At 38.3% G+C, this 21127-nt stretch overlaps 1 protein-coding gene across 12 annotated transcripts in view; it reads right to left on the bottom strand.

Moving 5' to 3' along the window:
- Positions 1 to 21127, bottom strand: part of PCCA (propionyl-CoA carboxylase subunit alpha) — a 308554-nt gene that overhangs the window by 115719 nt on the left and 171708 nt on the right. For all 12 annotated transcript variants that reach the window (XR_016280158.1, XR_016280157.1, XM_089511218.1 and 9 more), the window contains one exon: positions 15999 to 16101. Coding sequence is in view for 10 of the 12 variants with exons in the window: in XM_089511218.1 (XP_089367344.1) it covers positions 15999 to 16101 (103 nt within the window). In the remaining 2 variants the exon portion in view is untranslated. The remainder of the gene's footprint in view (positions 1 to 15998; positions 16102 to 21127) is intronic.

Below are 21127 nucleotides of genomic sequence, written 5' to 3'. Positions count from 1 at the left end.
CTTTAGGTGTTTCTTATATTTAATCTACATAATCTTCCTACACCTGGGTCATGTTTAGGCTGGTATTTCTGATTGATTTCTCTACCCCCCACCCCCAAAATGCGGTGCAGCCTACCAGGTAAGCAACTGTGACTTCCAAATCTAGGAGGGAAAGCAAAATATAAATGAATCATATAAAAACAATAAAATAATAGTTGCTGCAATGGCTTTTCAGCTACAGAACCTTCAGAAAATCTGAAAAACTGGCTGTCTGAAAAACAGATATCCGTGTAATTAAACTAAACTCTCAAGTTAAAAGTAAGAATTTAAACTTTCATTCAAATACCTAAGATAAATAGCTGTTTTAGCCAGGCTTTGATAGTCACCAACCAATCAGCAGGGAGGAACTTAATAAACAGTTTGCAGCAAGAGTGTTTTCCTCCATCCCTACTCAGAAAAGGGTTTAGAAGATGATGCAATGGGACATGAACTAAATGTCATCAAAAGTTATGAAAACATGAGTATGGATTTCTTTATTAATATTCAAAATACAAGATGTATGGAATTAAAACATACCAAATCTGTATTAAAATGCCATTTGTCTTCAGACTCTCAGGTGAAAGCTGGCACAGCCCCAACACTGCAAAACTACATTGTCTGACATTCCACAAATACATGAGGCCATTTTCTCCCACTGCACAACTACCTATTTCAGCAGCTAAATAAAAGTGATATATTGACTTTAAACAATATTAATGGTAAAAGAATAATTAAGAAATCCTTCATCATAACTTTCACAGTAGGAGGCCTGTAAGCGATCAAGAATAATGTGCTGTATTCTTTAGCCACTGAGGTCAGTTCCTGCATACAAATCTTTACAGCGGAAGAGGGGGGGAGAGAAACCCTTCAGAAAGTGGGCCATTCATTTGAACCAAGTTCAGAGAATTTCCAGCACTGTGAAAAGATATGTTATGCAAGCACATAGATGTATTCAGTGGGGGTAGACTGAACCAGCTACATGGAGACTACAAAGAAGCCCTCCCATGGCTCATGAATAAGTCGAGGAAATGATCAGAAAAAAATAGAGAGATGTTTAGACAGATGGCCCACTTAAAATGCCTGGGACAGGGCATAAGTAATTTTAATGAAACTTTAGATCTAGCGTAGAAATTGTGGTTTTCTTCCAAAAGGAAGGGAAGGAAAAAAGAAAAGAAAAGAACAAGAAAGCCAAATAGAAATTTAACAGTTCACACAACAGCCCATTTTCTGGTGTAAAAAGACAAAGCATTTTTCAGCATTATTTGTTTAATAAGTTCATGTAAAGAAAGATCTTTCATAGTGCCTTTAGCTATCAAGAGGAATACAGAAGCATGCAATAGATAGATTAAAGGAATTTTAAACAGAAGCTGACTGCCAAACAACCCAAAAAAACTGAAGCTTTCCTATTCGAGTGCTTTCAACATTTTCCAACATAAAAATTCATAATAGTATAAAAAAGATAAAAGCAGAGCTTTCATATTTTTGAGAACTAAAATATGTAAAATATTCTGCTCTCTTTTTAATAGTTTATAAATACTCAGAGACACACCCAATGTGCTCCTACACACTTCTACTGAAAACACCAAGTGTGTGTGTGTATGTGTGTGTGTAAAAAGAAAATTAGATTACAACATGATTCAATTGCAACTCTTTAACAGTTAATGGAGCTACTGCATCCTTCCCAGCCTCTCTACCAACACAGGAAAGGCAAACGTTACAGGAAAGGAATTAGGGGTTTTCCTTTTACACACACCTGTGTCCCCAAGTGGAAATTTTGGTCTTTCTGTAGAACTGAAGATCTCTCACTCATTTCCATAAGAGAAAGCCAAGCCCTCTTGAGGACAGAATGAGGCACTACACAGGAAGCACACGATGAAACCACAGAAATCAAGAAAGACGTTTTAAATTTGCAATGTCACATACCTTTTTAGGAATTACAACATCCTACACTTTGTACAAACTGTGTTCAGAAGGACAGCCAAAACATTTTTCTAAGTATTAATTCACAGCTCATGATCTGAAGGGACCTGTCAAATCAGGATAACAAACCACAATGTGGAGCTTATTTGCAATCCAAAGTTTGAGCTAACATTTGTCAGATTTCACTGCTACTGACAAACCATAATTATAGTCATCGCTCCACCTCAAGGTGGTACTGCTGGAAATGAAAATGAAATTGGAAATTGAATATTGAGCAAATTTGTTGTTGTTGTGTGCCTTTAAGTTTTTTCTTACAAAGACCTTGTTGTTGTTAACTGCCCTCAAGTCAACCCTGACTCATGTTGACTCTGTAGGGAGATATCTCAAAAAAACCAAAACCCAAAACCAACAACAAACAAACCATCCTCTGCTGCTCTGGCTTAGGTCCTGTAGATCCAGGGCCCAAGACCTCCCTGACTGAGTCTAGCCATCTGGTGTGCAGTCTTCCTTTCTTTCTACTGCCTGCTAGCTTTCCTAGCACTATTGTTTTTTCCAATGAGTCATGCTTTCTCATGATGTGGCCAAAGTACAACAGCACCAATTTGATAATCTTGGCATCCGGGGAGAGTTCTGGCCTGATCTATTTAAGGGCCCATTTGTTTTTATTTTGGCTGCCCACGGTATTCTCAGCACTTTTTTCCAGAACTACATCTCAAATTAGTTTACTTTCTTCTTATTCACCTTCTTCACTGTCCAGTTATCACGTCTTATCATGGTGAAGGGGAATACAATGGATTGGACAATTCTAACTTTAGTGCTCAGTTGTATATATAACTAGATTTTAAAAATTAATTATGTAATTTTAATCTCAACGTGTTTAATTCTTTTTTAAGGGGGGTTATGTATATTATTGTATGATTTTATATGTCGTTTGCTACTTTGATTGTTTTTACAAAGAGTGGGATATTATTATTATTATTATTAGTAGTAGTAGTAGTAGTATATCTTTGCTCTTTAGGATCTTGTCTAGTTCTTTCATCACTGCCCTTCTCATTCCTACTCTTCTTCTTATTTCTTGACTGTGGTCTCCATTCTGACCAAAGTTTGATCCAAGGTACAGGAAATCTTTATTTCTATTTCATTATTGCCTAGACTGAATTTATCTAGATCCTCTGTGATCATTATTTTTGTTTTCTTTGTATTCAGCAGCAAGCCTTTCTGTGCATTTTCTTCCTTGATCTTCTTGAGTGATCATTCCAAACCTTCGATGTTTCCCACTATTAGTATGATGTCATCTGCATATATTAGATTGTTGATGTGTTTTTCCTCCTATTTTCACGCCTCCTTTTTCTGAGTGTATACCTGCTCTTCGCACAATATTTTCTGAGTACAAGTTGAATAAATAGTAGGGTAATAAGATGGAGTCTGATGGACTCCTTTGCCAATTGGGATCCATTCTACTTCCCTATATTCTGTTCTAACAGTATCCTCTTGGCCTAAGTACAGATTTCTTGTGAGGATTATCAAGTGTAGTGGCACTCATGTCTTTTAGAGCATTCAATAGTTTTCCATGATCAATGCAATCAAAGGTTTTGCTATAGCATATAATGCACATGCTGATTTTCTTCTGGAATTCCTTGGTGCACTTCTATCATATGTTTGCAATGTGGTCCCAAGTACCTCTTAAGGCAACCAGAAGGTAAAGAAATCACAAGGATTTCTACAAGATTTGTTCACAGTGGATTTGCCATTGTCTTCCTCTGATGCTAAGAGAGTGTGGATTGCCTAAGGTCACTCAGTGGGTTTCTGTGGGCTAGCAAAGATTCGAACTGTAGTCTCCAAAGTCCTAGTCCAATCATACTGGCTCTTTTCCTGAATTTACACAGATGTAAAAGTGAATGAACCATATGGGTTGCAATCATAACTGAAAGCCTTACAAACTTAAAAATAGACTTACAAACAAGTTTGAAACAACATATAATCAAAACATTGTACTTTTTCTCATTTGCAAATTGTGAGGTACAACATTATTCTTCCTCAAGAGGAAGTAAAGTACTGTAGTGTAAATCTTCTGAGTAAGTTTTATAATGCCTGTAACACTGCAGTGTGGTAGACTATGGCTTGGTGAATTTCAGCTAGTCATTCTCTCTAAACTGATCTCACAGAGGATTTGCAAACATAAATGGAGAGAAAATACCTTGAAGGTCAGGACAGTGTAAAATACTATAAATATATAAAAATTACAAATTATTATACAATGAATATTACTGTAAATATCCCAAATACAATGTTGAATTAAGATGTTAAATAACAACAGTTGCTAAGGTGAAGATGATGATTAATACATTTTATTGATAATTGTTTTTATTGCTACTGTTTATTATATTAAAAAGTAACACTGCCCAAATGCAGTCCATTTAGCTACTGGAGAGTGCCACAGAATAATGTGTAGATTGAGAACTATTCCTCCCTCCTTACATCATTAGGGCAGAAGTCTGATGAAGGAACTATAGGCTATTCAAACCAGGATATAAATTTCACAAACTACATTGTCAGTGGATCCTAGAATGCCAAAGCCATGACCCTACTTAGTATTTAGCTCCCACATCTGCTGTCTGAAACTCACAAGTACCTGAAGAAAGAGCTGGTTTAAACTGAACACAGGAACCCGCCTTAGAGTGGCTCAGACCATTGGTCTCTCTAGCTCAGCAGTGTCTATAGTGATGGGGTACAGGTCTCCAGGGTTTCAGACAAAAGGCTTTCTCAGCTGTACCTGGAGACTGAACCTGAGAACATATACATGTAAAGCATGTCATGTTCACTATTGCCTGACAGACTGGTTTCAGATAGGAGTGTGGAGATGCTGTAGATTGAAACTGGGGCCATTTGCATGCAAAAAATGTTCTCTGCCACTGAGCTATCTTTTCTCTCCTTAGTCCTTGTTCAGTTTCCCACTCTGCTCTTCCTTTCAGCTAAAGAAATTTTGTCATTGGCCTCCTGTTCAGCTATAATTTAGCCTGTCCCTCTGCTTCCCTGTTCCTCTAAAATTCTCCAATTGTTCTCTCCAATTTTCCACCAACACTTATGCCAGACACCTAAAGTTTGAACTTTACGTGTTGTCAGAAGAGAAGGTGATAGATTCAGTATTTTCAAACTGGTTTCCTTGGTGAAAAGATAACTAACTTTGATCAGTTTCCCTCAAAGATTTATCCACAATTCCTAATCATTTGCAACATGAAACCATATGGAATCAGAGTGTACTCTAAATTTATGTAGAGTACGGCCCTCTAGACTTCACCAGTGTTCTGTATGTACTGAGTGTAACCCTACAACATACCACTAAATCCTTTGCAACGTGAGAGATCCTGTGATAGATGCTCATAAGAAAGCTCTGTTTGTTCCTCCATGAACAAGGTGAACTCCTGCTCTAGATAAAGAGTGATTTTCAAGTAAAATTAATAAGCAACAAGTTAACATAAACTTGCTAGACTGAAAAATCAAAACTGCTAGACTGAAAACTATATTTAATGGTTGTATAGGAATTTCACCAGATACTGCATATCATGTACACCAGGTAACAAGCAACACCTTCTGAGATCCCTCTTCCAAACAACCATTAAAAGCACAAAACCATCTCTAGTTTTGAATCTGGCAACCCTATTAATGTCAAAAAAAAGGAGGGAGTATTAACCCATTTATGAGAGAAACGTATTTGAGCTGTTTGTAACAAATCCAAAGCCTATCAAGTAATCCAGAGCTAATGAGAAAGCAGTCTCCTTTCCAAATTGATTACATTCATAGTGAAAAATATTCTTAAATATATTATTAAAAATAAAACAAAATCACAATAAGGTCTGTTCAGTACCTGTAATAACATGCACTTCATTCAACTATTCAGATCTACTCCATTAAGTCTTACTCAGTATTTGTTTAGGTATTACATTAGGTTTTAAATGAAATGTTTTCAATGATTTATCCATATTATGAAAATACTTTTAATTGTTTTGTTACTGTTAAAGACCAGTTCAAGAAAGTAAAAGTAAATTTGGCACGGAGAATGAAAAAACAAACCACTGACTGGAGCCCAAAGGCAAGACTGCTTAAAATTAGGATTTTAATTGTTGCTGAAGAACTTTTATTTGGATCTAAGCTATGACTTAGTGACTACAGCAGCTTGTTGTTGTTGTGTGCCTTCAAGTTCTTTCTGAGACCTTATGGTGGGTTTTCTTGGCCAGTTTCTTCAGAAGAGATTTGTCATTGCCAACCTTTGAGGTGGAGTGTGTGTGACTTGCTCAAGGTCAGCCAGTGAGCTTCCATGGACCTACAGGGATTCAAACCCTGGTCTCCAGAGTCATAGGGTGCACGTACACTGTAGAAATAATGCAGTTTGACACCACTTTAAGTGCTGTAGCTCCATCCTATGAAATTCTGGGGTTTGTATTTTTATAGTCTACAGTGTATCCATGGACTTGGGGGATTGGCACAGAAGGAGGAGAATGAGGAGCAGGGAAGAGGAAGAAGGAGCAGGAGGAAATAAGAGGCAAAGGAAGAGTAGGAAGAGGTGGCAAGGAAGAGGAGGAGGAGGGAGGAGGAAGAGGCAATGGCAGCAGCGAGAGGGGAAAGGAGCAGGAAGAAGAGAAGGAGGAAGGAAGAAGAGGAGGAAGGAGGAAGAGGAGGAGGAAGAGACAGTAGCAGTGATGGGAGTTAACAGGAGGAGGAGGAGCAACAGAAGAGGAGAAGGAAAGAGGAAGAGTGGTAGCGGCAGGGGGAAAGAGGAGAAGGAGCAAGATAGAGGAGGAGAGAGGAGGAAGAATGGTGGTGGTGACAGGGAGGGCAAGACGAAGAGGAGGGAGGAAGAAGAGGAGAAGGGAGACAGCCTCCCACTGCGGTGAGGCAGGCTTCAGTGCAGTGCGCCAAAGCCCCATTGTTCCCAGTGGTGGCTGCACCACCACTGAGGACAATGGGACTTGAACATCCACAGCTTTTGGTATCTGCAGATCCCTCGCAGATACCAAGGACCTACTGGACAAGGTTTTAGGCCTCTGCCAAAGAGTTCTGGTGCCTCACAAAACTATAAATCCCAGGATTATGTAGGATGGAGCCATGGCAGTTAAAATGGTGTCAAACTGCATTATTTCTACAGTGTTGACGCACCAGTATTCCAGTACTCAATCCATTACACCATACTAGCTCTTGGCTACAAGGAGTATGACTTTACAAACCAACTATGCCTTCTTTGCCTGTCTCCCAAAGTCTGGGGTTCTACACAACTAACAAGAAGATGGTAAACAAAAAGAAGTATTACCTGTGCCACTTATCTTAACAAGGGGAATCTAGGCCTCCAGTTAAAATCATATTTTCTTCCTTTACCGTCTTCGCCTTCAGAATCAGCTTGGCCTCAACATGATGTAAATTCTTCTCAACAACTCACCAGTTCATTCTGGCCTTGTCAAACTAATTTCTTACCATCTACTTCCCCTGTACTTACCTTTTGGTTTGTAAGTCTTTGGTTTACTTAGCTGAATTGCTTTGGGAGCAGCATTTATGTTTATGCACATAATATGTGAGTGCAGGAAGAAGGGGGGGAAATAATCTGTAGAACAAAAACAAATTTAAGATCTCTTTTGGTAGATCTCTGTGTATGTGTTGCACAAGCAGGGGCCACAAAGATGAGTGTTTTAAAAGCTTTATATAAAATTTTAAAAGTAAAACTCAAAGTATTATGATTATGATTAAAGTTTGTGAACTCTCTAGACAATACAAGGTAACACTGGGATGACCTACTCTCACTGGAAGATGGGCATGTATTCATGTGTTGCTTTGATTAATATGGATAGCTATTGTGAAGTTAAGTTTTATTTAAAGGTCTACTCTACACTAGCATATCACATTTCAAATCAAAAGCTTGTTCAGTTAGAGCAGGTTAGATAAAAATATAAAATAATCTCAGGAGGCATCCTCAGGAGGGTACAACTACCAATAAATTAACTATTAACATATGTTTGACATTTTGTACCACAATCCGTCGCAAACTCTTGCCAAACCATTTTTTGGCAGAAGTAAATTTCACTTCAGTTTAAACAAGGAGATTTCAAAAAAAAAAAAAAGCTTGGAAATTAATAGAAGGAACAGTTTTTAAAGTCTGCTATTAACAGAATAGAGTTGGGGTTGGGGAGAGAGATGATTTGAACATTGTGCATCCAGCTAGATTTGTAAAATAAATGAATAATCAAAAGAAAATTGTCCTCTAAAATTAAAACTAAAAAGTTATTTAAAGCAAGGAAATTATTCCTTTAAATGACTATAAGCACTATACTTTATTTTTCAAAACAGAGATTTTCAGACATACTACAAAACTGTTACTGATTACAAAAAAAAATTAGTTTTCTTGCTTAATACTGATCGTTTTATCTGTTGAAATATAAGCACTGCAACAGTCTTGCTCTTGAGATACAAACACTAAAGCAGTAATTGTTCCACTTTCAACAAAACTGAAAGGAACAGTTTTTGAAATCTTTATTTCAGAATACTGGATTATGGGGTGGGGAAAGATATTGGGCGTTTCTGCAGCAAAATATTTATAACAATATCACAAACCTTATTTTCCACAAATGTAGTAAAGTTAGCACTGTAGCAAATTTTTACATATGGTATCAATTATTCATTATTAATGGGTTGAACAGTGTTTCCTATTTCAAAGCTACAAAGTATCAGAATGTACCTGCAATGCATGGTATGCAGCTCATCTAAGATGAATTTAGGCTGCACATGTGACTCAGGAGTAATTCCTATTCAACTTAAAGGAGCATACCTCTGAAAACACATGGATATGATTACATTCTATCTAAAAGACGTGAGTTGTTTTATGACCCATTAGAGCCCCTTTCAGTTTATTAATGAGCTCTGACATTTAAGAGATTGTTTCTGAAAAGGCGTAATATTGAGACAACATCAGACTGCAAAAATATACCCACTGTTTAAAGTATTTAAGGAGTTTGTATAAAAATACAAGCATTTAATGCAACATTAAGAATGCAAATTTTTTTGAAAAAACTGATTCTGTAGAAGAAACCTGCTATACTGTTACCCTAGTGACAAGTTAAAAGGAAGGGGGAAAAGACCAAGCTGAATGGTTGTATGATATGAAATTAAAATGTTTCACACCGAACAATTCAAAATGAATTGAGAAAGGTTAGAGCAGAGGAGGGAGAAATCAATTCTCCAATGGCAGTAGTGAATAGAAGAGAAGTATGAATAGGATTTGCCAGTGGGGTGCAACAGCTGCCAAATATCCTGCAGCCAAAGAACTACAATAATACTGATGAAGAGTGCAAGAGCTTTTGGAACCAACAGAGGAGGACTCCAACAATAATGATGCCATTCTATTGCAACCAGATCCTGCAGCAAATTAAAGAAAAGATTCACCTTCAAAATTGCACACACACCCTGCAACTAAGCATTATGTATATGAATGTTCATGTGTAAAAGTAAAACTCATTTCCTTAACAATCAGGATCCACAGAACATGTTTCATGATTTCACATGTTGTTCAGATTTTCTTTCCTTTCAAGGCACAACTTCCCTGTGCCACAATTTGCTTTAGAAACTTTAAAAAAACATTTTACAATATGACATTACATGGGGTCAACTGTGTAGACCAAACAAACGATTTTAAAATTCCATTACATAAGTGCAAACCCTTGGACAGATGGAAAGCTCTTGAGAAACTGATCTTAAATCAGTATGTGTACCCTCCTCTCAAAGAAATATAATAATAGTAATAATAATAATAATAATAATAATAATAATAATAATAGGTTTTATTTATATCCCACCTCTCCTGAAGGTTCTAGGTGGGTTACAATAAAAATACATAATTAAAATACATAATACATACATAACTAAAAATTACTTAATCTCCATTATCCCCCTACCCTAAAACTAAAATAACAACACTATAAAATACAAGTTAAAATTAATTAAAATAGACATGATTGAGGCAAGACATCTTAGGGTAAATCAAAGGGCAATCCATATCAGTGTAATGGGAAGGTCAGACAGGGAAGGTCTGCTGGAAGAGATCCATCTTAATAGCTTTTTTAAAGGCATCAAGAGTGGTGATATGTTGGCTCTCTTCCGGCAGGCCATTCCATAATTTAGGAGCGGCAGATGGGAAGGCCCTGTGGGTAGCCGCAGCCAACCTGATCTTCCTTGGCTGCAGTAAATTCTTCACAGAGGACCTGAGTGTGTGGGGTGGAAGTCTTACCTACCAAAGTGTGCACTCTGGTGGCATGGCCTTTGAAAGCTTGGGGTCATCACAAAGAGGCAGCAGAGTAGGGCTTTGTGGAGGCTGAAGAATTTGATGTAACAGTATATAGTTACTAAAGCCAGGTTGTTTACCTGTAACTGTAGTTTTTCGGAAAGTCATCTAGGAACTCACACAAATGGGTTTACCTATGCCCGCGCAGTGTACACCTGTTTTAGTTACAGAGATCCTGAAGAAGAAATATTATGAAGAATGATGCTTTTGCTATTGTATATGGCTCATCTCTCTGTTTTGATTTTGTTAAAATTCAGAAGGACATCACAAAATATCTGTTTCTTTCTATTCTCTTTGCACCATTTATTAAAAGTTAATTTAAATACTTAGCTACATGTACAAATAGTTCATGAATTGTGGAAACAGAAAAGCAAACAGTCATGGAGATAACAATGTAGCTGTGGCTATTTCATACATATTATGTACTTACATTTAACATTTTTCCATTTCTATCTTTTCTAACCGAGGCAAAATGTTTTGAAGATTCATTAAGAAAGGCATCTATTAGCTCTATTTTATAGTCTAAATAAAATGCGGTTTGTTTGAAATATTCATCCAATATTACAAAAGCAGTCTGGAAGGGTGTGGGGAACAGAAATAACCCCTAAAGGCCAGTACATTTGTTTTAATACTGCCAAAAGAAAAAAAGAAATCTGCTACTTCTTGGGAAAATAATATAACCTAATTTTAAATACAGAGCAACCTTTTCCTACATGTACTACCACTGGGTAATACATGCATGCAGCAAACGGTGGATTTTTCCAGACTATGAATGATAGAAGGCCAAAACCAATAGAAAAATTAGGAAAATAAGCTTAGCAGCCAACAAAAGCAACACATAGGAAGTACTGTAGGCAATTGGGTTTATAAGTGTAAACATTACATTAGTAGACCCATGAGATAGCCACACCTGGAGCATTTACTCGCCTATTCCCCTTGTCCAAACTACTAATGAAAATAAGACTCCAGCCAATACATCAGTTGAACATCGCTTTTTGTTTGAGAGACCTTGGCTACATCAAGCAAGTTATATTCACTTACATCAAAATGTTTCCACTGGAAACAGTACCATGTTCTATCATGACAACCTCAGGATTTTTGTTTCAATGGACAATATAAAACTGACCTGCAGCAATGGGTGGTACTCATTTGATTCTAAGCCAGACTATTGAGCAAACAGGGGAAAAAACTATGCAAAATCATTTAAAGCACTGAAAACTAAAAAAATACACACAATCATACACCATTCACAGCTACTTCCTAAAGGAAATCTGTGTCCCTATTATCTGAATAGCACATTATCAGCTTGACCCTGTGATATCAAGCATTTTGATGATTAGGTTGAAAAGGAAAATCTGTTGCAATTTCTCTTTTTCCATAAGAAAAAAAAATTGTTTGAAAATCTACCAGTGAGGCTGACAAAATAAAAATATGTTATTGCTTTTAAGTTCTAAACCAAATAATGGAAAATAAAAGCACATGCTTCCTTCACTATAAAAGCAATACACACAACAATCAAACCAGAATGCTGACAGATTTCTCCCATAAACCTGAACATATTACAGTCAAGTATGGATCCTCCTTTTCCTAAGTAGACATTTAAAATCTGCATGTAGTACCTACATGCAGAGGCCTCCAGTTGAGTTCTTGAGTCTCTTGTAACAATGCAAGAATCCTGTCAGAGATATACATAGGTGTAAACTGGGTAAGGTAAACTTATGTCGGCGTAAACTGGGCATAAAGTGGGGTTAGGTATGTCTATGTTTTTATATTCATTATGCAAGGAAGTGCTCTATCAGCAAGGAAATATCCCATCAAATATGTAGCCAAATGCTACACAGTCACCTCACACCCTCCCTGGCCACTAAATAGCTCTGGGTATGTGATCTGCCACTGGGAAGCTGCCTTCTACATGAGGCAGAAGTGGCAGCCCAATGGAGATATGCACGCACAATGATGCAGCAGCTCAACCTACATATCCCATTATCTTCCTCCTGCCTTACACAGCTACTCTCTTTCAGTCACCCAAATCACTGTGTTCATAGAACAAGCATTTGTAGGATTAGGCTGTGTGGCAAAAGCACAAGTAAAAGAAGCACAGCTGATGATACTGGGCAAAACTAGGAGTATTGTGTGCACTAATATTTACCAATCTCAACCCCTTCCCCTACAAAATGCCAACAGGAATATTTAGAACTAGAGCTCAAAACACTCTGCAGAAATAATCCAAGTTGTTGTTGTTGTTATGCTTTATTTATATAGCACTGTAGATTTACATAGTGCTGTACATACAATGAATAAAATAAATCTGCCTATGGTGTATATTCTACGAAATAATAGCATAATACATAGAAAATAATACATAATAATACAGGAAAGGCAGGCAACAAATTAAAAACATCAAATAATAATCACACAATGCCTGGGAACACTTCTCTGAACAGGATGGTCTTCAACTCAGTTTTGAAACTGGTGAAAGAAGTGATGACCCATGTTCGTGGGGGAAGGAGGTTCCAGGAGTGAGGGGCAGCAAGTGAAAAGGGACGAAGCCGAGACGGGGCAGTGGAAATCCTAGGCTGAGACAGTAGACCTTGACTACCAGAATGGAGGGCACGAGTGGAAAAGTGAGGAGAAAGAAGGTCTGATAAATAAGGAGTGGCCATACCATGCAGGGCTTTAAAAGTCAGCAACAGAAGCTTATACTAATACAGAAAGGGAGGGGGAGCCAGTGAAGGGATGACAATAAAGGAGAACTATGGTCAAAGCGGTGAGCAGATGTAATAATGCGTGCAGCTGAATGCTGGACAGAAATTAAAGGAATGTTATTTAAAAGAGTGCTAGAGAATTCTGGAAACTATAGTTTTGTGAGATATTTACCCTTCTCTATCAGAGAGTTCTGGTGCCACAATAAACTACAATTCCCAGGATTCCCTAGCACTGAGCCAGGGCAGTCAAAGTGGTCTCAAACTGGATTATTTCTGCAGCATGTTTTGGACCTACAACAATGAAGTGTTTTTCTAAGCAAAAGCAGCAGAGGGAGGAGAGAAGGGCACAGCATTAAGAGAGCCCAGGAAATGACAAAAGATAAGCACTCTATATACAGTAGGGCTGAGGGTATACTAAAAATCAGTGGGGAGAATTTTAAGGAGTGACTTGGACTCTGACTCTCAACTCCTATAGCAGGTATACAGATCACATGGATAGGCCCTACATGGTATCCTTGAAAATATGAAGTACAACATGTAAATATTTGGTTGTACTGTTCAATGCCCTGCTACCACACTAGACAAAGAAGGACTGGAATATCTGCTGAAGTTTTTCTTTGGGTTGTAAAAATGTAGTTGATCATTTTTAAAACTGTTTTAATTCAGTGTTCAGTTTTAACATGCTAACTTATTTGTGTTTTGATGCTGTACACCCCCTTGGGTCTGGCACTGTGAGAAAGGTGGGGTATTAATTAGTTAATTAATTAGATTAACAGGGCAGCAGGCTTTTTTTCTCCAGCTGAACTGTTTTTTAATTAAAGTACTAGGCCAGAAGTTATCTTCTCAAAAAAATTCCCTTTTCCTGACACAATTAAGATATATTTCCTCTTGTAAAGACAATACCAATACTGACTAAAGATGGCATTAAGACAACATTATTTTTTCATCCGGATTGTTACCAACAAGTTGTCAACATGAAATGACTATGAAAGACAAAGTTTAGTGTTCCCTTTACAGAGTAATCCTATACAGATCTAAGAAAGTAACCTTACTAATGTTGGGAAGCAATTGGTTACAGTTGTAAGCATGCACCTAGAGATGTGAGGGAACAGGGATAAAATTAGACATCCACCTTTCCATGGGGCTTCCACCCACAAACATTTAATTTTTCCAGAAATAAATGGATAACATAGAAAAATAATTAAATATTTTCTCTTATGGAATTACTAGAGTGCTTGTTTAAAGAAAAAATCTCCCTCACTCAGAATGGCAAAAATTGTGAAGTTTGAAGATCTCTATATAAGACAGCCTGCAGTATTCAAGAAGGAGAATTCCTAGGCATACTGTAGACATATACACCACCCAAATCCAAGAGTCATTTATTTATCAAATACATTTAAAAGACTGCTAAGTCTTGAAAAATGTATAGATACATGATATATTTATAGGTATAACTTTGTGAGTGCTTACACAAAAGGTTGCATATTTATTTATACATTATTTATTTATTTTCTCTTAATTGTAGCCGGTAGGAACCCTTCTGTAAAGAAGTGTTACAAGAAACCTAAAAACTAATTACTTGTCATGATCACTGAGGACAACTAAAATGTAATAGGTTTAATCTGCAGAGAGATGAATTTGGCTTAAGTGTCTCCACTGCTGAATTTTTCAAAATTACAGTTTTGTTGTACATGTAGAAATGGCTTAGAGGTTTATCTTGCTGGCAGCTTAGAGTCAAAATGACAGGCCTGACCATTCCAAAGTTTTGTTCACTTTAATTAAGAAGGGCTACAACTATTATTGGCAAAGCAGACTGATAGTATGAGTTGTTCAATAAAAACAAATCAAGTTGTTCCAAATTCAGTATTTCTGTAGACACTCAATATTTCTCTCTGGACACACTAGGAGTTCCTAAAGAAAACACTTCTCTAGGTCTGTAGGTCCTCCAGCATGATTCTATGATCAACTTCTGGCAGATGTTGACCATAGAGTTGAACTGGAGGATCTGGCAATTCCTGGAGAGGTGTTCTCTAAGGTATAAAGAATAGTGTTTTTTTATTTGCAGTTTTTCCACATTCACGGGGGTCCTTCACTTCTAACCCCAGTGAATGTGGAGGGACCACTGTATTTATAAATAAAAATAAATAAATAAAAAGAAGTATTCAAAGATCAGCAAAAATTTACACCTCCTAGCTCTCAACAATTTTATACTCGTGACTATGTTGTGAAGTAGGTTTAAACTATTATTATTAACCTGAAGACTTTTGTCCACATTGTTATATGCAAGAATACAATGCATGCTATTAAAAATATGCAGTTACTGATATGCAAGAATAAATGTCAACAGCACTCTGTCCAATAAATAGGAACGATATACTGAACATGTCCTCCTTAATTTATACATCAAAAGATTATGGTTTGTATTCCCCCTGTACCAAAAAGATAGGTACATTCACATAAAGGGTCTATGAGCCCAATCCGCCTTTGGTTTTCCTTTAATGAAAAGTAAGCATCCAGGCCTATGATACCTTGAAATCTTCTGTTGGTATTAAGATGGTTACTTCAGACATGCATTGAGTCCTACATACATTTCTATTTATCTCTTACATTTTTAACCCATCTTTCCTTCAAGGAGCTCAAGACAAAGCACTCAGTCCCTCTTCCTCCCTTCCCTTCATAAAAACTCTGAGAGATGAGTAGTGAAATGTCACCCAGTGAGCTTCATGCAGCGACGTAGCCAGGATTTTCAGTGCAGCTTCAGAAGAGAGAGTCCAGACCTTGGCTACGTCACTGCTTCATGCATGTAACAAGCTGGATGTCCCTAGTCCTAATTCAAGAAAACAGCAGATTCCAATAACGCTACAAATTGCTTCTAAAATTCTGAATTTTAGTAACCATGTCCAGTGTGGTATAGGAGGCTATTACACCAATTTGGACCAGAAGAAGCTGAATGCTTTTTGGATCTTGGTAATGAATAGTATATGTGCAAAGATAAAATTACTTAAACACACACAACTTTCTAGAAACAAGCTTACCTTGGAGCACCCAGAAATCTTTGCGATCTAAGTTGTTCAGCCACATATAGAGATGCTGTTATAACCAGAAGCTCCCTTTTTTCAGAATCTTCCAACTTGTGTCCTAGATTTCAAAATCAATTTTCAGAAATATTATGGTAGCATTACACATGATACATACACCTGTTATATGTATTAGCATAATTATCATTCATAATGCCCTCTCCCTGTTGGCTAACTGCATCAGTTCCAAAGGGGGACATATTAAGACACTCTGCAAATGATTTCAGCGGTCAAGCAAGCTGAAGTGAGAATAGGCAGTCTTTTAATTACCTGGGTCACTGATTTCTTTGATCTTGTGCCTCTACATACAAAAATTTCCCCATTCCATTTAGCTCATTATGTACTTTGAATACCATCATAAGCACCCATATTCTATCCAAAATAAATAACACCACACAAAATTTCAGCAATTATTACATTTTACCAGCCAATGCTGGCAATAAATGTTAAACACAGTTCAACAGAGGTGGAAATGGGCTGGAATGATAGCCTTGAGAGAAAGACTGCTGTTCATTCTAATAATAAAAATTCTAGGCATTTGAATTTGTTCAAGCAGCATGCGTTTCCATTCTTTACTTCAGATACAACCAACTTTTTCATGTAATATGGAAGGCTAATATCTGAAGGTCCATGGTCAGTTCCAAAGGTTTATGGGACACAGTAGTGCTGTTACAATGGTCTCAGAAAAAGGAGGGGGAGTAAAAGCAAGTATTTCTAAATTTCAGCTATCTGAAGGATAGTCTTGCTGGTCAGAAGATATGCAGTGTTATAATTTTTAAAACCTATGGAAAATCCATAAGGACAGAATGGAAATCACAAAGAAATAATGCCTTTTAAAAAGCTGCTTTGTGTTGATGACAGCTGACACATAAGAAACCTATATATGTGAAAATTAGCCTGAACATGTGTCAAGTACTCCACTCCAAGTAAAAATTTAATTAAAAGTTGCCAACTGAGGTTAATGGGAAGGCTGTCAAGATATTTCAAAGAATTAAGGGAAGTTGTTAAAAATGTTTTATTTATTTAGCATTGCATTATTTTTAAAAAAATTATAACATAAGGGTATTTTGTGTTTTATGAGACCCACACAATTATATACCGTATTTTTAATAACAAAAAACCCCCTTACATTACTAGAAAAAAGGCCAAATTTGTCTCTCTAAAACTGATAATTTGTTTAAATCACACATAATTTTACACACCTGGAACGGAGTGGCTATACAGGTTCAGCTGCACTTACTCAATTTTCATCTCGCACTTAAAGTCTACTTCAAACTTTAAGCACCCCAAGAACTGTTTATAGATGCCCTTATTTTCACTTTATACAGAATTAAACACAGATAACACCATGTTGAACAGAACTATACAGTTATACACAGAAATCCCCATATTTGTAAGCCTATATTATTCTAATTAAAATCAACTAAAAAGGTTTATCCAAAGATCATGTCCTGCATCTATTTGCAAGTAATACGCTAAAGAAATCATATATCAGTATAATAAAAATATAAAGATTGCTTTTCCTCCTTTAAACAAGTACAGCAGAAATAGTATGGTGACCATGTCACAGTATACCAGCAATTACTACCTTAAGATAGATGATACCAATGACTGTGCAATGCAGCATCACAACTCTGGCATTACATACGCATTGCTTGGGGGTTATAATATTGGAAACAGTAGATGAATCAGCACAGACATTTAGGATTTAATTCTAGGTGGTGAGTCTACAGTATGCAATTCTTGATATCAAAAATACACATTTTTAGTTTTTTGTGGGTTTTTCGGGCTATGTGGCCATGTTCCAGAAAAGTTTCTTCCTGACTTTTCACTAGCATCTGTGGCTGGCATCTTCAGAGAATGCTTTGCCTGGAAAAAGCTGGGTGTATATATACTGTGGCAAAACATTCTCTGAAGATGCCAGCCACACCATGCATGGATTGTCACCTGTGGTAGTCCATAGGGTGGGCAAATAGTAGTCCTGAGCATACAATGCCTATGTCTGCAAGGAGGCCAACGTCGAACTGGCGGGGTATTTGGGGGACATCAGGTGCCCCCATTGCCTAACTCTTGGTGTTTTTGAGCAGACTTCCTTCCTATGGTATGGATCATCGGACACAGCATTGTTTCTGGGCTTTTCTCCAGCAAAGGACCTGACATCTGTTGGGCCGGGCATCGGCAAATGCTTTTCTATGAGTGTTGGAAATGGTCGAAGGAGCCACTACAGGAGACAAAAGTGAAACGGCACCCAAGTGGAGATGGTGAATATAGGAAATAAGGAAATCAGGCCCAATAGATGTGTCTTTACTATTCTCACAAAAAGGAGAACTTGCTTTTTTATTTTTGCTTTTATCTCTGAAGAGAGAGCAATGTGACCCTTTTTGGTGGCACCTAGGGGTAATAGTACTAGCCACTGGGTCAGAAGTAACTTTTCTATTTGTTGATCATGAAACCATCAGTAGAACTGATGAGGTCTCTGTTACATCCTGTTGCACCCCTGAAAGAGAGGGGAATTTTAAAAGGTTATCGTCCAAGTACAGGAAGATATGAATGCCTTGTAGTCTCAGGTGGGCAATAGAGATATTAATAAATTTGAATAACTGAAATGAACAGGAAAAACAGGGCTCTGAACTGACAGTGAATACTGAGATAACAGAAACAGAGGTACATCCATGAAGAAGTATGAATAAGGATATGAAAATAAGACTCCCAAAGATCCACTGAAAGGAGTTAATCCCCTGAGAAAATGTGCTCTTGGATTATCTCAAGGCTTTCTGTCTGGAAATGCCTGCATTTTATGAACCTGTTCACAACTTTGAGATCTAGAATCAGGTGAACTCCATCCCCCTTCCTGGACATGATGAAGAAAATCAAGTATGGCGGTTTACAGACCGCCCTTTTGGGGCGGCCTGCACCCGCCCTTTCCCCGCTGGATCGGGGCCTCAGCTGCCACAGCAGCAGCCTCTGAGGCCCCGATATGCTGCTTTCCAGGCTGCGGGGAAGTGGCAAAAGGCCACTTCCCCATGGCCTGGAAAGGGGTGTCCTTGGGGCTTCAATCCCCAAGGACACCCCGACAGCAGCGGAGAACAAGAGAAAGGAGCCGCTCAGCCTTTTCTCATTTGTGTTGCTAGGACCCTTTTGGAGCTCCTTCCGGTGCCATGGAAAGGGTGTCCCAGACGCTCTCGTGCAGCACCAGGACATCACTTCTGCGTCGCTCCGTTTGGGAGTGGCGCGGTTGTGATGTCCCAAAGGCAGCACCCATGTAGAATGGGCGCCACCATTTTGTATGTACTAGGGTTAGGGCGTCTGGAAGGGACGCCCTTTCCTAACCCTAGTACGTACCTAGTACATACTTTTTGCGCGTCTGGAACACACCTATATATCCCTGAATTTTCATTTGTGGGGATCAGTTCAGTGGCTCCCAGTAATAACAGATAAGTCACATTCCAATGCTTTTTGTGGTTCTTTGAGAGGTTTTTGGAAACTGGGGGCCTGAGGAAGTGGTATTTTGGATTCTGATTGAATTCTATAGCATAACCTTTGCTTATTGACCTCAGCACCCACTGATCTGTCAGGGAGAAGGACCATGCTTGCATGAAGTGTGAAAGTCACCCTCTATTCTGGGAGATTAGTTTGTTTCGAGAAGACTGGTTCCTTTGTGGAAGAATCTTGCTTGGGCCTCCCTGAGAACAAAAAGGAACTGAGACTTAAACCAGATGAATTTGAAAGACCTGAAGTCTCTAGAGCAAGAAAAGGACAAAAAGGCTGTGACTGCTTACTATGTCTTTTTATATCATTCCTTCGAATAGAAGGCATGGCCTTCTTCTCATGTCTTGTTTCTATGAGGATGTTCTTCAGAGTCTCCTCACCAAAACGGAGGTTCCCTTTGGTAAGGGACTGTAGCTAATTTGGATCTGGATTGTGTTTGCATTCCACTATCTTAGCCAAATTGATATTCTAGCTACAGTTGAAGGAGCAAGAGAGTGGGCTGAGTTAGCTACAAAGGCTAAACATTAATACATTTTGAGTAAAGCTTTGTGTAAAGACTTTGCATCCAGGTCCTTGTTATCAAGAATATCTTGGACCCATAGAATGGTTGCCCTAGCAATAAGGGATGCAGTTGAAGGTATATGAATGGCTAGAACAGGCCTTGTGACACCATTTAACGGAAGTACCTGCTCTTTTTTTCATTAGAGTCTTTAAAACTTGAACCTCCTTCAGGGGTGGTAAAGTATGTGTCAGGAGTGCTGGGTTTGGAGCATCTATGAGAGTTGGCTTCAGAAGATTCACAGCCTCTGAAGAAAGTATATATAATTTTTGCACTACATTAATGCCTCTTCTACTTTGAGTGGTGGGATTCCATTCTGACTTTACTAGATCATTAAAATCAGATGGAAAGAGGATAACTCACATGGAGACTTTTGCGTTTGCCCCACAGCTGGATTTTCAGTGGTTAGGACTGCTGAAGAATCAGTCTGGAAGTCCTGTAATTAATGTGCCCCCCTGTCTGGCTAAGTCCTCTTGTTCACTTGAATATGACCAGCCCTCTTGTGTTTTCAGTCTGGGATTGCTTCTGGATCCACTGTGCCAAATGACAGCTCGGATAGACGCAACAGTCAGGAGTGCTTACTGCCAGCTTCAGCTGTTATGCCAGATGAGTCATTTCCTAGAATTGGAAGACCTAAAAATGGTAGTGAACATATTGGTAACCACAAGGCTGGACTTCTACAATGTGCCGTACATTGGGCTACCTCTGTACCAAATTCAGAAACTTCAATTAGTTCAGAACATGACAGCCAAACTGGTATACCTAGGAGTAAAAACATTACAGCAATATTACTCCATTGGCTGCCAATTAGTTTCCAGGCAAGGTACAAAATGTTGGCCCATTACAGACCGCCTGTAGGCACACCTTTCCCCGCCGGATCGGGGCCTCAGCGGCCAGAGCGGCAGCCACTGAAGCCCTGATCCGCCGCTTTCCGGGCTGCGGGGAAGCGGCAAAAGGCCCCTTCCTTGCAGCCTGGAAAGGGGTGTCCTTGGTGGCGGGGAGAAGGAGAAAGGGGCCATTTAGCCCCTTTTTCCTTTGG

Source organism: Sceloporus occidentalis, unplaced genomic scaffold, assembly GCF_023333645.1.
Source record: "Sceloporus occidentalis isolate IW3139 unplaced genomic scaffold, rSceOcc1.0.p SCAF_2, whole genome shotgun sequence".
Classification (NCBI taxonomy): Eukaryota; Metazoa; Chordata; class Lepidosauria; order Squamata; family Phrynosomatidae; genus Sceloporus; species Sceloporus occidentalis.
This window is presented reverse-complemented; position numbering and strand designations above follow the sequence as displayed.